The sequence below is a fragment of the Alnus glutinosa genome, chromosome 2, assembly GCF_958979055.1.
Source record: "Alnus glutinosa chromosome 2, dhAlnGlut1.1, whole genome shotgun sequence".
In the NCBI taxonomy this organism is placed as follows: domain Eukaryota; kingdom Viridiplantae; phylum Streptophyta; class Magnoliopsida; order Fagales; family Betulaceae; genus Alnus; species Alnus glutinosa.
The window spans coordinates 7,944,753-7,960,166 of NC_084887.1; the positions used below are offsets into that span (position 1 = coordinate 7,944,753).

General features: G+C 35.9%; 1 protein-coding gene and 1 non-coding gene across 2 annotated transcripts; one reads left to right on the forward strand and one right to left on the reverse strand.

Moving 5' to 3' along the window:
* Positions 1 to 7,681: 7,681 nt before the first annotated feature.
* On the forward strand, positions 7,682 to 12,013 carry LOC133860837 (uncharacterized). Its single transcript, XM_062296466.1, has 3 exons — positions 7,682 to 7,988; positions 8,717 to 9,001; positions 10,593 to 12,013. Exons 1-3 carry the CDS (start codon positions 7,836 to 7,838, stop codon positions 11,805 to 11,807), a joined length of 1,653 nt encoding a protein of 550 aa, XP_062152450.1. The 5' UTR covers positions 7,682 to 7,835; the 3' UTR covers positions 11,808 to 12,013.
* A 144-nt stretch (positions 12,014 to 12,157) lies between these two features.
* On the reverse strand, positions 12,158 to 12,230 carry TRNAE-CUC (transfer RNA glutamic acid (anticodon CUC)). The gene has a single exon. It is a non-coding gene; the product is annotated as a tRNA-Glu (tRNA).
* Between the last annotated feature and the right edge of the window lie 3,184 nt (positions 12,231 to 15,414).

Sequence of the window (15,414 nt, forward strand, 5' to 3'; positions counted from 1 at the left end):
CCGCCCCGCCCCATGTAAATTAAAAAATAAAAAATAAAAACCCTAATTTTTTAACCTAGACTCCCCCCCCCCCCCCCCCATAAATAATATATTTTCTTTTTCTTCTCTTCCTGATTATTCCCAGCAAGTGCCGTTACCCTTCATCTCTTCTTCCTTCTTCTTCTCTTCTTCTTCTTCTTATGTTGTTAGTTTCGGCTGGGCACCATTTTTTGTACAATCATCCAGTGATATGAGATTCAAATGCTCTTATTCCTTTCCTTCATTAAGCCCAAAAGCACAAAGTGATGAGTGCCAAATATTGTGTATTTGGACCCCTTGATTTGCACTAGTTAGACCTTTAGCCTTGTTATTTTCTGATGTTTTGGTTAGTTTTTGTGTTTTTCTGTTTCTGTAGGTCAATAAGAGAGGAATGGCAAATTTCACAACGAAATGCTTGGAAATTCGGAGGTCATGAAAAGTCGATCGATCGAACTTAAAAGTCGATCGATCGAAAATTTGCCCGAAGTCGATCGATCGAAATAAAAGTCGATCGATCGAAATTTCCCAGAACCTGCTTTTGCAGAGCGCGCCAGAACACTCAATCAGAAGCTCCTCCATGACAAAAAGCAGCTCTCCCTCTTATTTTCGCAGCAGAACACGCTGGTTTCGTGTTCTTGGTTGTCTCTAGCAAGAGAGGAACCCTAGAGGAAGGTAGAGAAGTCATTTTACATGGGTTTCTAGCCTTAGTTTTCTTCTATAAAAGCCATAGCCATGCCTCCTTGTAGGGAGAGTAGAGAACAGTAGATAGGTTTAATTTCGTGCATTTTGTAGTGTATTTCAGTAGCTTTTGTTCTCAGACACTTCCTCTTTGTAAAGCTTTTCTTTTATTTCTATGGTTGTTCTTCATTTTCTTGTGGTGTTCTTAGTCATGGAAGGCTAGTAACCTCAACTAAGGTTGAGGATGAAACATTTCCACTGATGACACTCACACTCTTGCTGTACCACTTGCATATTTAATGATATATCATATTTGTTGTTCAAGTTCCATTCATTTAATGCTTTATCTTTTACAATGAATGTGGTTAGTGGTGGAAATAGGACATTTGATGTGTTTCAACCGATGGATACATTGTTTTATCGGTTTGAATGATGATATCCATTGTGATTGAATGATACATTGGATGATTTGATTTCAAATTGGTACTCTTTGTGATTTGTCTTTGTGTTGGATTCATTTAATGGTTCTAGGGTTTATGGTTGAGAAACTTGAATGACACCCTAAGCTTAATGTTCTTTGGGTGTTCAAGTGGAAACCAAGAGTGTGAGTTGTCGGATTTGGTTTGGTAGATTCCTTAGCCTTAGTTCTTTTTAATTTGCACATTTCATTTCATCTCTTTTGTTTAGTGTTTTACTCTTGAATCAATCCTCAAACCTTTGGAACTAGGTTAAAATGAAGTTGATTAAACAAGACACCAACATTTGACCATTTCCCTGTGGATTCGACTTCGCACTTGCACACACTATATTACAAACGATTCGTGCGCTTGCGAGTACTCTTTAAAACACACATCACAAAGCACACCACTTTCACTCTCCTCCTTCACCAAGCAGATATGCAGAGCAGCCAAATACAAATTTCCCGACCCAATTCCCCGAATTCGCTGATGCCATAAGTCTCTATTCGTTTTGCATGTATAAACGTTGTGTTCAATAACTATTTTCTCTATTATTTAAGCTTCTTCATCTTCAACCAATGTATCAATCTGAGAGTTTTTGTTACACCCACGGGAATCCCCGTATACCCACAGATTCCCGCCCCATTCATCCCCACCCCACCCCATCCCCACCCAACCCGCACAGGTGCATTGGGTTTTTCACGGGGGTGCAGGGTCAAAACATCCCCATCCCCCCCGCCCCATGCTCAGCCCTAATTGCAGTCCTCACACTCTTGAAATACAACAAGTAACCCACTTGTCTGCTTCTCTCCCAAAACCTCTGGAGACTTCTTCTTCTTGACCTCCTTAATTGGAATTCCGATTGGCTTCAATTGTTTAAGGTTGATGATTAAACAATAACCAAAACTCTAACAGAGATTTAACATTAACAGTAATGGTCTAACACCTTCTCTTAGCACACTGAATTCTAGAGTAGAATTCTTAATAAATTTGTGACTGGAAGTCCCTTTAAATAGACCTCTGAAGAAAACCCAGTTCAAGTTGGAACAGGATTTCAGAAAAATTTGCCAAATTTTCGGTCTTATATTGCAGGGCAATTTGGGCAGAGTAACCGTCCAAATTAGGAAAAAGCTAATTCAGAGATTTTTGTTTTTTTTTGTGTCAGCTTTCCAACTATGCTGATTTAATTTGTTCATTTCCTTGATTGATTAAGCTTAACCATATCTTTTAGATATTCCAATTTGAGTTGGATTCAGTCTTGGATCAAATTATTCACCAACTTAACCAATAGAGTGAAACTTACAACCAAATAAGTTTTGACACCGAATTTACCAACACGAAAATCCTAACAAAACAATCCACTACAGAAAAATGAGAAATTACAATAAGTTCACACTTACAAAACCTTTGAGTTAACACTCTCTTGTACTGAATAAGTGACTTGTTTGACCATTACCGCAGTAGGTCTCCCAGAAATTTTGGACAATTCTTCTACTTGATCTCTTTTATCGGAAATCTGATAGACTTTAGTTGTTTGATGATGAACTTTGTGATTTGAAAAAAAAAAAAAAAAAAACTCCAAGAGAACAAGCAATGAAAGCTCTCAAGACATAAACTTCTTTTTGGCACATGAATGAGAGGATTATGCATTGTTTAGGCTCAAGAACATGGATGAAAGAGCCTATTTTTTCCCCGCCCCCTCCCAAAGTCGTGCAATAAAAGTAGGGTTTTTAGGTCAAAATCGGCTAAAATAAAATCAATGTAGAAATTTTGATCTATATGATTTAAATTTGATCAACCCAATTGTTTATGATCGATCCAAACTTGCGATCTTATCAAACGAACTTTTTCTTGTCCAAACAAATTTGATCAATCCAATTTGAGTTTGACATTCCAAATTGAATTTGATTCATCCAAATCTTCAACTCTTGATTTTTCTTGGTTTCAGCTCCAAAATTGTCTTGAACACACCCTTAGATCTAAAACTTACATCCAAAATTATTTTGTCACTGAATTAGCCAATTCAAAAACCTAACAAACTGTCTATTTGGAAATTTTGTGACAAAATTTACAATTTACATCTAAAAAAGTAAAGATACAATGAATTGCAACTGAAATTCTATTTAACCACCAAACTGGAATTCCTTTATCATTCATCGATAAAGATCATGTTTCCTGAAACACTCACAAAACATATCAAACGCATGCAGAGTATGAAAAATCAATGTAACATTAATATCACAATTTTGAACAGAATATAATCATTAAGAACTCACCAAATCTACTAGATCACAAAATATCAACATAGATGAGAATATGAGATAATTATTATCAAAATCAATATCATCTATGGTATACAACTAACAACTACTCTCCCTGTCTACAGACACTCCCAAAATATCTCCCCCTTTTTGTCACAAAATAACAAAATGTTTCATGTTCATCCTTATTTTATTCTCAATGAAAGGTTCAACAAAGTATCAAGCAACATGCAATTCAAATAACCAAAGATCAAACCAAATCAATCACCTAAAAAAACTGTAGAGATGAACATCTGTGGGTGATACACAAAATCAATGAACCTATCTAAGAACTAGACAGTGCCACACATGTCTAAAACTCTAACTAGGCTTTATGAATGAGAAACTCAAACACTATCCTCGAATCCTAACCATGATCATGAGCAATGCAAGACCATAAACAGTAAAACACATAATATGCAATGCAAAAAATGTCTTACCAAGTACAACAACAAAAATTGAGTTTCTTAAAAATAGAGTTTGTAAGAATTCTTAGCTAGGTCGAACTGCAAAACATCCGGTGAACAAAATTTTGCAGAAAAAATTATCCCCCTTAATGAAAGACCCAATTGTCAAAATAGCACACAAGATAAATGTATTAATGACTCATGTATTAAGCAATGAATATTCTACACAATAAATGCTCATAGTGTGCAAAATAGACATGACAATCAAAAGATGAATGAATCAAAATTTTCTTCAACAAAAACAAAGTGTTATGTTCCACTCAACTCATGCTTGTGTGTGAAAACTAATCATCAAGCGAGCTTAAGACCTTACTTTTGGTGAGGGGATAGTCCAGTAAGCAAAAGCTTATGGATCCTAATGAGAAAGGTTGGCATGTACATCAAGTCAAAAATCAAACATTATCATACTAGGATCTAGTTATTCTCATTCTATACACTCCCCCTTAGACTTAGTACAAGCTAAAACATTGTCCTTTAGTGATCACCTGTTTTCACAATAAATTGTTCACTTTTGTTTCTATAGGGACATGATAAGCAACAAATAGACACAGACCTTTTGTTCACTATTTTTCCTTTTGAGAATGTGTCTTTAAACATTGATGCTTAAATCAAATAGAAGGAATGCAAGAGTTTTTAGGTTCTAAGTTCAACTAGCGAGTTTGTCATTTTGATAAAAAAGCTAGTCGATCTCCCTCAAATGATTGCCTAATAAAAACTCACATAGCGGTCAAACTCAAAAAACCAAATAGAAGCTGTTAACTGCACAAAGAGTTCAAGCATAGATAAAATGTTCAACAAAAACTTATGCTTAAGCAAGGAAAATACAATCCACAAAAAATATTCATCTCATGTATAGCAAGCACACTCTTAAGTGAAAAAGATGAATTGGCTCCATAACTACATATGAGAAATTGATGGACTTTCAAAGCTCATATAAGGCCATCTCCAGCAGGTAAAGTTAAAGTAGCTACTCAAAAACTACAAATATTTATTTTAGCTATTCTAACAGTTAAAAACACTCCAACAATACTCTTTATTCTACGCTTCATTTTCTTAAAATATTATTTTTCATTCTTTTTTTATTGTTTTATTTTTTTTCTCTCTTCTGTACCCATCCCCAACAACCGGCCAACCCCATCAAACCCACAACCAAACCAGTAAAACCACCCTTGCCCACCCACACCCAAGACCTTCTCCGGCCCAGCTGCAGCCCGCACCGGCGGAATCGGAGCCATACAACATCATACCCATCCACAACCTGCTGGCGGACCACCCATCCCTGCGGTTTCCTGAGGTCCGTGCAGTGACGAGCGCCCTACGAGTGGTGGGGGACCTGAGAGTTGGGTGCTAAATTTGTGTATGAGGATATTCCTGCAGATCTTCAGGAGCCGGCATAAGAGTATCGGTCACAGATGATAGAAACCGTAGTTGAGTTAGATGATCAAGCTATAGAGAGCTACCTAGAAGGAGTTGAGCCTGATGAGGAAACCATTAAGAAATTAATAAGGAAAGGAACCATCTCGCTCAGTTTTGTCCCAGTATTATGTGGCTCAGCTTTTAAAAATAAGGGAGTTCAACCATTGCTTGACGCTGTGTTTGATTATTTGCCTTCTCCACTTGACGTGCCAGCAATGAAGGGGACTGACCCAGAAAACCCAGAAGTGACAATTGAAAGGCCTGCAAGTGATGATGAACCATTTTCCGGACTTGCTTTCAAGATCATGAGCGATTCATTTGTGGGATCCCTTACATTTGTGAGAGTGATCTCTACCTCGGCAAGAAGTCTAACATCTGGATATCCGATCGCCGGGAAATGGGGATGACAGAGAGAGATCGATGGAGAGGGACAGAGGGATGAAGAGGGAGAGGGGGGGAGAGAGAAAATATTAATAAAAAATTTTAACTTGTGTGAACAGTTAATAGGCAACTCTGCCTATTCACTGTTCAATGTTAGATGAAAAAATTTACTTTAGCTATTCTGCTGGAGAGGAGAAAAGAGCAAAAATTGTTAAATTTAACCATTTTGGCTAAAGTAGCCACTTTGCTGGAGATGGCCTAACAAAATATGAAAAGGGCAACTTTCAATTTTTTTTTTACAAAATTTTCAAAACACGCTTGATACCTTAATCTCGGGTTAGGGTTTGGTATAATCGAGTTTGAGTCAATTTGGATCAAGTTGCATTAATCTTTTTAATAAATAGGTCAATCTCGGGTCAGCCTGCTTAGCCCATGGGTGATCCCTTTTACCCCTATAATTATAAAATCATATTGTTTTTCTCTTATAATTAAAAATTAAAAAATAAAAAATAAAATAACAGGTTGGCCGATTAAACGAATTATTCATTTATTTGAGTTAGTTTTCAAATTAACTAACGAGTCATGTTTTGGTCAACCCAACATGACCTGTTTATTAAATGAGTTATACGAGTTGGGTCAAATCAAGTAAACCTAACACGACTTGTTTATCAAATGAGTTGTGTCGTATGACCATCTTATTTAAATGTGTCGTGTTAGATGTGAAGGGTTTGACCTATTTAACTAAATAGATAGTATCAGAGTTGATCCTTAACAGGTTGACACGAAACTTACAAACCAACCCAAATTGTTAGCTCTAAATTATGAAACCCAACTCCATGTGATCTATTAAGCAATATCTCTTATTATTACCATTATTTACAAGTTAATATGGAGACGTGTCGATCAACAGGTTTAGGAGGCGGGCACCAGAATAGAGATTCGGGTCAATGCCCTAAATGGGTATTTGCTAAACAAGTGTAAGTTGAAAAGTAAGTTTAAACGTAAATATAAAATGCAAATTATTTTATAAGATTGAAAAATAGTACTTATAGCATTACATTCGGCTCAATATTTTTTTTTTTTTCTCAATTTTAGCTAAAAAATTAATCAAATTTTTTTCTACCAACTATTTACTTTTACTATTCTATTTAATATTATTTTTCAAAAATTTATTTATTTTTTCATTACAGAAATGAGATAAAATCATAAAATAATATATATATTACATTTGTTGAGCCTACAATACTCATTAAATTTGGTTAAATTTGGTGAGCACAGTAGTAATTTACCAATCTACCATTGGGCGGCTTTTTATGAATGGTAAATTTTCATTCAAATTTACATCCTTTTTTTTTTTTTTTAATAGATATTTCAAATTTACATCTCGACTGATCAAAATAACGGATTATGATTATCTACAATTATTTGTCCGAATTTGAGAGAATTCAGACAGATAATTGTGAGAAACTACTTATGTTTATATCTCAACTGATCAAAATAACGGATTATGATCATCTATAATTATTTGTCCGAATTTTCAGGTGATTGTGAGTAACTACTTATGGGATCCACTTTACCAAATAAAAATTGAACTGTGCAACCACTCTCTGGTTATGTGAGTTTCATAAGTAGTCTCTCACAATTATCTATTCAAATTTTTTCAAATTCGAACAATTATAAGACCATGGTTCCAAAATAACCGGATGTGAATGCCATAGTTAGGTGTAAGGAGTTGCGGGCGCGACCAGGAAAAACATAAATAAACAGTAGAGTCATGAATCGTCATAATCATTAATCAACGTCAATATATTAATAATACATTAATGTTAAGGACTTAAAAGTCACATGCAATATTTAAATACACGAAAATCAAAGGCTATACCTGCAAAAAGCATGGTCGGTGAACCGAATCCTTATCTGACCGCAAGCCCCAACACAATCTTTTATCTAACAAAAACGTTTTCCTCTCGCTTCCCCAAATCCCCGTATAAAAAAAAACCCCACGAAACTTCGTCTCCAAACAAAGCCAAAGAAACTCTCTCTCTCTCTCTCTAGAAAAAAGCCCTAACTTTCTCGCCCTACAAACTTCCTGAATATCTTGATCCTTATCTCTACCGATGGCGTCCGGATCGTCGGGTCGGGGTAACCCGGGCTCCAAGGGGTTCGATTTCGGGACCGATGACATCCTTTGCTCGTACCAGGACTACGCGAGCCAGGACTCTACGAATGGGAGCCATGGCGACCCGGTCGTCGGCTCCAATTCTGGCAAGGTAAATTTTCCGTACTGGCTAGGGTTTCGGTGAAGTTGGAGGTTGATGTAATTTCATCCGTTTAGGATGGGCATTCCTGGAATCTGGGTTTGGGAATGTTGAAATGGCGATCAAGGTTTAGGATGTAATTCAAAAGGCCTAGTTGTTGCTTTAGTTTGTTGAATTGTAAAGATTAGATTTTTCATGTGCTATTATTTATGGTTGTGGATGGTTAAAGCCCTGGTTCCTATAGATGGAAAGAGCTTTAAGTTCCAAAACCTAGTTTTTTTTTTTCTTTAGCTGAGTTCAGTAATAGGATTTTTTCAGATGGGGTTTCATTTTGAGCAAATTAACGAAGCAAGTAATATGTTTTGTTTTAAATTGTATCAGTTTTGAATTGTTCGTAGTAAATTGATACATATGTGTATCTGTCCAGATTTTGAAAGGTTTGCAAGCTTTTTTTTTTTTTCGTTTGAGAAATTTTTCTGTCAATATTATACTAATAAAGCAGGAAAATGCTCAAGTGTCGTGCTGGTTATAGCATGCTTGTGCTGCAACTTTTTCATCCTTTGGTAGTGTTTATTGATTGGATCTAAGATTTTTCTTACATGATTTTTCTTACACGTTGATTCCGAAAAGCATCTTGTTTTGAATGCTAGCTAGTGTTATTGTCTAATACCTTTGAGTGACTACAAATGGTATACTGTTTTATTCACTTTCTATAAGCTCCTGTGTTTTTTTGTGAGCAGGATTTTCAGAAAAGCAGAATGGCAAGATCAGCATTGTTTCCTGCAGTCTATAACCAGCCTGAAGATTCTTTCGGCCAAGATGTGATTTCAACAGTTGAAAAAAGTATGAAAAAGTATGCTGACAACCTTATGCGCTTTCTTGAGGGAATCAGTTCACGGTTGTCGCAGTTGGAATTATACTGCTACAATCTTGATAAATCAATTGGAGAAATGCGGTCAGATTTAGTTCGAGATCATGGAGAGCAAGATTCAAAGCTTAAATCTCTTGAGAAACATCTTCAAGAAGTGAGTCTCAATTTCAAAAGTTTATACATCTGAAGTAGGGGATATTCTTTTATTTGTTTCGTATGAGATATGAAATGCAGCACCCTTGTATGTTCACTTTAGAGGACCTTTATAATAACATAGGCTCACATCAGCTTCTGAAAGTTTCCTGACTGCGGCAAAGAATTGCTGGGTCCTATAATTATTCATTCTGTGGGTGCGTGCAAATAAAGCTTTTAGGAAGATGGTTTTCTGCCCCCTGATACTTTGATGAGCCTGTTCACTTAGGCTGGGTGGAGTGAGAGTTTTAACTACATAATCCTGGAGGAGATTGTGTAATGAGTTAATTAAGTCACATTTTCTGGATACTCTGGTGGAGTACTCCTTAAAATAATATTAGTCATAGTGTAATATATTTTCTCAATTATTAGAAAAATATTATCTTCAAATAAACCTTTTGAACTCTGTTGAATCATGAACCTAGTTGTTGTGGAGTGAGAGTTATAACGTCTACTTGCCTTATCGCATCTTAGGGTTTTGAACAATTTACATACCGCCTTGTCTTTATTGTATTGCATCCTCATTTTGTATTTGTATCGGTGCTACATAGAACATATCACAAAATGCATAAAAGTTATTTATTGTATCTCTCTATGCGTATATAAATGGAAGCATCAAGTGGTGTTCTTTTTCATTGTCCTAGTCTTATGCCCTGTTCACATAAAATGTTTAATCTCTTCATGTTCATCTTAGAATGTTTTGCAGTATCAACGTGGTGTCAGTTATCTTATTTATTTATTTATTTTTTTGTATCATCAATATGATTGTTAATTTACGTTTTCCATTTTCATCTGTTGAAAATAATTGGTGAGCTCGGTTATTCTCTACATTGTCTTATTTTCCTATTGAAGGTATAAAGGCCAGTGGTTTATTGAGTTTTCTTGGGCGCAATAAAAGGATCTCCATGAATTGCAGCTTGGTGATTACAGCATGTTTTGTTTTTCTCTGCTCATTCTTCTTTCCTTTCCCCTTGCCTGGGCATCATCATCATTCTTTTGTTTTGTATGTTTTGTTTCCTTTTTTGTTTTGTTTTTTTTTTTTTTTCAATTTCATCCTCAACATGAATGTTTTATTTTTTATTTTTATCTTAGAATGTTTATGTTTTGTTCTTTGAGTAAGTCTTAGCGAGTCTCTCAGAACAATGACTTTGGATTCAGGATTATGTTCCAAGACTACTGTGATGATATCCAAACATTTCAAAGTTCTCTTTTCCAACTGAAGTCTGCCGGCCATTCTGAGACCAATCTTTTAATCCGCATACCTGCTTTTCTAAAGCAAGATAGATTGTATACAGTCTTATTGAATTAAGAACCATTCACCTTTTCTTTTTCTTTTTTTGTTCCTTTTGTCAAGTTGAACCTGATTTGGACCCATACATGTTTAGAGCTATGGTGTTTGGGAGGGAAGCACTCTGCTTTGCTGTTAATTAGCAGGCTCAAGTCATATCCACTAACATGTTTTACCCTTTTTTCTCTCAATGACTATATGCTGTGATCGTCAAGTACTTTGATGCCATTTGCTACAGTTGATTATTTCATATTGCCCACTGCAGGTCCACAGATCTGTACAGATTCTAAGAGACAAGCAAGAACTTGCTGAGACCCAGAAAGAGTTGGCCAAGCTTCAGCTTGCGCAAAAAGAGTCATCTTCTTCAAGCCACTCCCAAAGCAATGAGGAGAAATCTTCAGCAGCGGCAGCTGATTCCAGAAAGACTGACAATACATCTGATGTACATAACCAGCAGTTAGCTCTTGCGCTACCACACCAAGTCGCACCACAGCCACAGCCTGTGGCACCCCCTTCACAAGCTCCACCTCAGAATCTAACCCAACAACAGTCCTATTATCTCCCTTCGACTCAAGTACCAAATCCACCTGCGCAAACACAACACACTCAGAGTCAATATCCGCCTTCGACTCAATTACCAAATCCACCTGCGCAAACACAACACACTCAGAGTCAATATCCGCCTTCTGATTCTCAGTACCGAACACCCCAACTGCAGGACATCTCTAGGGTGGGACCACAGCCAACTCCGTCTCAAGTGAATCAAACACCACAAGTTCAATCATTCCCTCAATATCAGCAGCAATGGCCCCAGCAATCATCCCAGCCACCACAACAGCCCTTGATGCAACCCCAGATCAGGCCCCTACCAGCAACAGTTTACTCTTCCTACCCACCAAGTCAACAAACGAACCCATCTCCTCCAGAAACACTGCCAAACAGCATGCCGATGCAGGTTCCATTTCCAGGAATTCCTCAACCAGTATCCAGCCGTGCTGATGCCATGCCGTACGGATATGGTGGAGCAGGTAGAACAGTTCCACAGCAGCCTCCTCCTCAGCAAATGAAGAGCACTTTTGGAGCACCACCAGGTGACGGATATGCAGCTGCTGGCCCTCAGCCCACACTTCCTCCAGGAAGTGCATATATGATGTATGACGGTGAAGGGAGGGCACACCATCCACCTCAACCTTCTCACTACACTCAAGGTGGATATCCTCCAACAAGCGTCTCTCTTCAGAATCCACAACAACAAACAACGGCCCCCAATCTTATGGTCCGGAATCCAAACCATTCACAATTCTTTCGCAATCATCCCTATGCTGAGCTGATTGAGAAATTGTCGAGCATGGGTTTCAGGAGTGACCATGCTGCCAGCGTGATCCAGAGGATGGAGGAAAGCGGGCAGCCTGTTGATTTTAATACTGTGATTGACATGTTGAATGCGCATTCTTCTGGGGGTTCTCAGAGAGGATGGTGAGGGCAAAGAGTTTGTCCAATGTTTTTAGCTTACAATATCAGTGACTAATCATTGCGTGTTTTATTATGCATTGAATAAAGGATGATGCAATGTGCACGGTGTTCTTGTATATGTGGTTTGAGAGAGAAAAAATATGATGTATATCTATGAGCTCAATCCAATACTTTTGTTATCCGTTTGATTAGCAATAGAAGTACATTTGTTTCTCTTCCTCTTATTTATTTTCTCTAACTGCCCTAAATGAAGCACCTCATCCACTTTTGCCACTACAACCACTATCATCATCACTCCCCTCCCCAATGAAAAAAAAAATTCCTGTCGCGTGGAAACACTAAACCTCAAAAAGAAAATTCCGTTGCCGGGACTTGAACCCGGGTCTCTCGGGTGAGAGCCGAGTATCCTGACCAACTAGACTACAACGGAGTGTTGATCATGTGTTCAATCTATTTAAATTTAAATTATAACACCCTCAGGATGCTACTCGGCAATGCATATTGTCCTCACTCAATCATTAGCTTATAGCCTTATGCGGAAAAAAAATTGATGAATGCAAAGCATGAGTTTCACATGGCAAATGTTCACTAGTACTATATGATGAACTTACACATAATATGATAGGGACCATAAATACATTGCTTGTTAGTCAAGAACACACTTATTGGTCCAACATTGCAGTATATTATGCATTGTCGGCAGGGCTGGAGCCACATTAAGTATTTGGGCAATAATCTCTCCAAAAATTTCAAAATTCCTTAAAAAATTATATGTTTTTATGCGACAATCCCTTCAAAATTAATTTCTTATCACCTTAATTTTCTTTTTCTTTTTCTTTTTTGGCCCGTCCCCCTTTACCTAAAAGTCTAGTTCTGCCCCGATTGTTGGACACTTTTGGTTGTTGTCCAGATAACAGTTGCTCGATGGCAACCCTTTAGGCCCGGGTTTGTTATGGAGGGAGTCAATATTGAAACTCTCATTAACTATAAGTAATTGGTGGGTGCTCATAACGGGCATGCAAAAGACTAAAGACTAAGATTTCACAAGACAAAGGAAACACGTGAACATAAGATGTTGTTTGTGGTTCGACGAGTTTCCAGTTATTTTGTGCCTTTTGAGAAAGTTTTAAAAAGGTGTTAAAGAGTATTAAATGAAGATAGTCCTACATAAAATAAAATAAAATAAAATAAAATAAAAAAAGAAAAGAGAAAGTGTAGTTGACATTTATAAGGCTCATCACACTTTAAGCGTTTAAAGTAATGTTTTGGTGTATGCACTTACGTGCATACTCACGCACGCGTGTGGCAGTGGCTGTTGGGCATTAGTGGCGCTTTGATGGCAATGGGCTATAGGGCGCTAATCATGACCTTTCAATTTTCGGATGGTCATGATCAATCGATCTGGTGGTTTGATCTAAACTATAAGATGCTTTTTAGTTAAATCCAGTAGTTGGATTTATTGGACCATCACTAAAATAAACTGTAAGGTCAAATCACATTTGATCTAACGGCTGTGATTAATTAAAAACGATCTAATGGTTATTATTAAATAATCATTGACAGTTATTTGATCTGATGGTAAGAATTAAATGTCTGTTAAAATAAGCAGTTTATAACTGTTATTTAAGCAGTTATGGACAGTTGGATTAGCAGATATCAACATAATACAGAAGTAAATATTGTCCTGTTATCAACAAAAATACAGAAGTAATTGTTGTTCTATTATTTTAATAAAAAGATAACAAAATTTCTTTGATCTTCAGTGCTTTTCTAATACTTTCTGTATTTAAAAATTACAAAGTTCTTGTCTGTCTCTTGCTGTAATAGAAAAACTAAAAATATTCAGGTTTAATTTTTCATCCGTACAAAACACAATTAAACAAACAGAGATAGCATAGCTTAGAAATCTCAACCGATATATACCATCGGTTGTATAAAATTTAAGGATCATTGATGAGGATCTTGTTGGCACTTCTTTAGTGAAATTTTGAGTCTTTGACCCAAAATCATAGCTCAATTTGAGTTGACCTCTTCCATCAAATGAGACGGTGGCACGTGGAAAATTTGAATTGAAAAGCAACCCTCAACATGTGTTAAGATGGCATTAGCTTAGAAATCTCAAACGACGAGCTTCAGTTTTACTCTACGGGCATTCTTGGGCGAGAATTCTATATATTTTATTACGAATAATTGCGATTTAATTGGAGTAATTTTCACTATATATATATATATATATATATATATATATATATATATATATATATTTGTTTAGGGTTTAGGGCTATTCGTTTCATTCATATTTGTCAATTTAGGTTTGGTTTAGGGTTTTTGTTTGATATTAATCGATTTAGGTATCAATTAGGAATTTTGGTTTAATTGTTTTCAATTTTCTTTCAATCATCCAAAACAAATTAGATTTAGGGTTTATTCAAAATCTTCTTGAATGCCTTTACTGGTGGTATATTTCTTCTTTTAATTTGCTTTTATATTAATTTCATGTGTTGTTCAATTTTTTTTTGTATGGAAACGGATCCTCTCCGATTTAAATAAACGAGAGAGTATTCAATTCTTTATGGTAGTGTAGGGGTATTTTTAGTATAAAGAACTTGATACTCTCCTGTTCATTTGAACTGAAGAAGATATAAAATACTCCTACACTAAAAGGAACTGGATACTCTCCAGTTCATTTAAACTAGAGAAGAAATAAAAAAAATTGTGAAGGTTTTGGCCTTTGGGAGTGGCCCTTGTGGATGGTTCGGTTACCCCTAGGCCGGCCAAGGGGGTGGTTGAGCCTCCCCTTAGGCAAAATGGGGCTGACTATTTTTTTTAAAGTTTTAATTTTTTTTTTTAAGTTTTATTATTTTTAATTCTTTAATTTTTTTTTATATTGTGCCACGTGTCAACTTTTAAGAGTTAACACGTGGCAGACCGTTAAATATTAGACGGAAAAATAGATAGAGGTACTAAGTTTGTCTTTGCCTAAAATTCAGGTACTATCTATAATACGAATTGAAATTAAGGTACCAAAAAATAAAATTTTTAAACCGCAAGTACAAATATCTATTTAACCCTAAAAAAAAATTGTTAAGTTTGGACCGTTGGTTGGTTTTACAGACCTGCTGTTTTTTTTTTTTTTTAATACCACCTAAGCTGGATGTACAATCAAAAACATAAAACATTAAAGGGGAGAAGGAGGGAAAGTTGATTGATATAAATGTGTGACTTTTGTGAAAGAAAAATGGTAAAAAATAAATAAATAAATAAATAAAAATAAAAATGTTTATTCTTTTGGGAAAGTGAAAATAAGGGGAAAGGGGGAGAAAGTTGTTTGATAATCAAACTCATAATCATAGTATTCACTAGATATGAAGAGAAAACAACAACAACAACAACACCAAAAAAAAAAAAAAAAAAAAAAAAAAAAAAAAGTCATTACCAAGACTAAATCCTTTTTTGGAGAATTAATAGTCTGTGATCATTTCATGAATGAATAGTATGAAATCATCGAATAAAAGATTGTATTAGGATTCGTTAAAAAAAAAAAAAAATCATAATAAAATGAATAGTATGAAATCATCTTAGGATTCGTTAAAAAACAAAAATCATAATAAAAT

Bases quoted from the DNA above. Each gene is read 5' to 3' on its own strand.
- LOC133860837 (XM_062296466.1), top strand. From the start codon at position 7,836: ATGGCGTCCGGATCGTCGGGTCGGGGTAACCCGGGCTCCAAGGGGTTC. The intron at 7,989-8,716 runs GTAAATTTTCCG...TTTTGTGAGCAG, and splicing joins TCGGCTCCAATTCTGGCAAG to GATTTTCAGAAAAGCAGAAT. The intron at 9,002-10,592 runs GTGAGTCTCAAT...TGCCCACTGCAG, and splicing joins TTGAGAAACATCTTCAAGAA to GTCCACAGATCTGTACAGAT.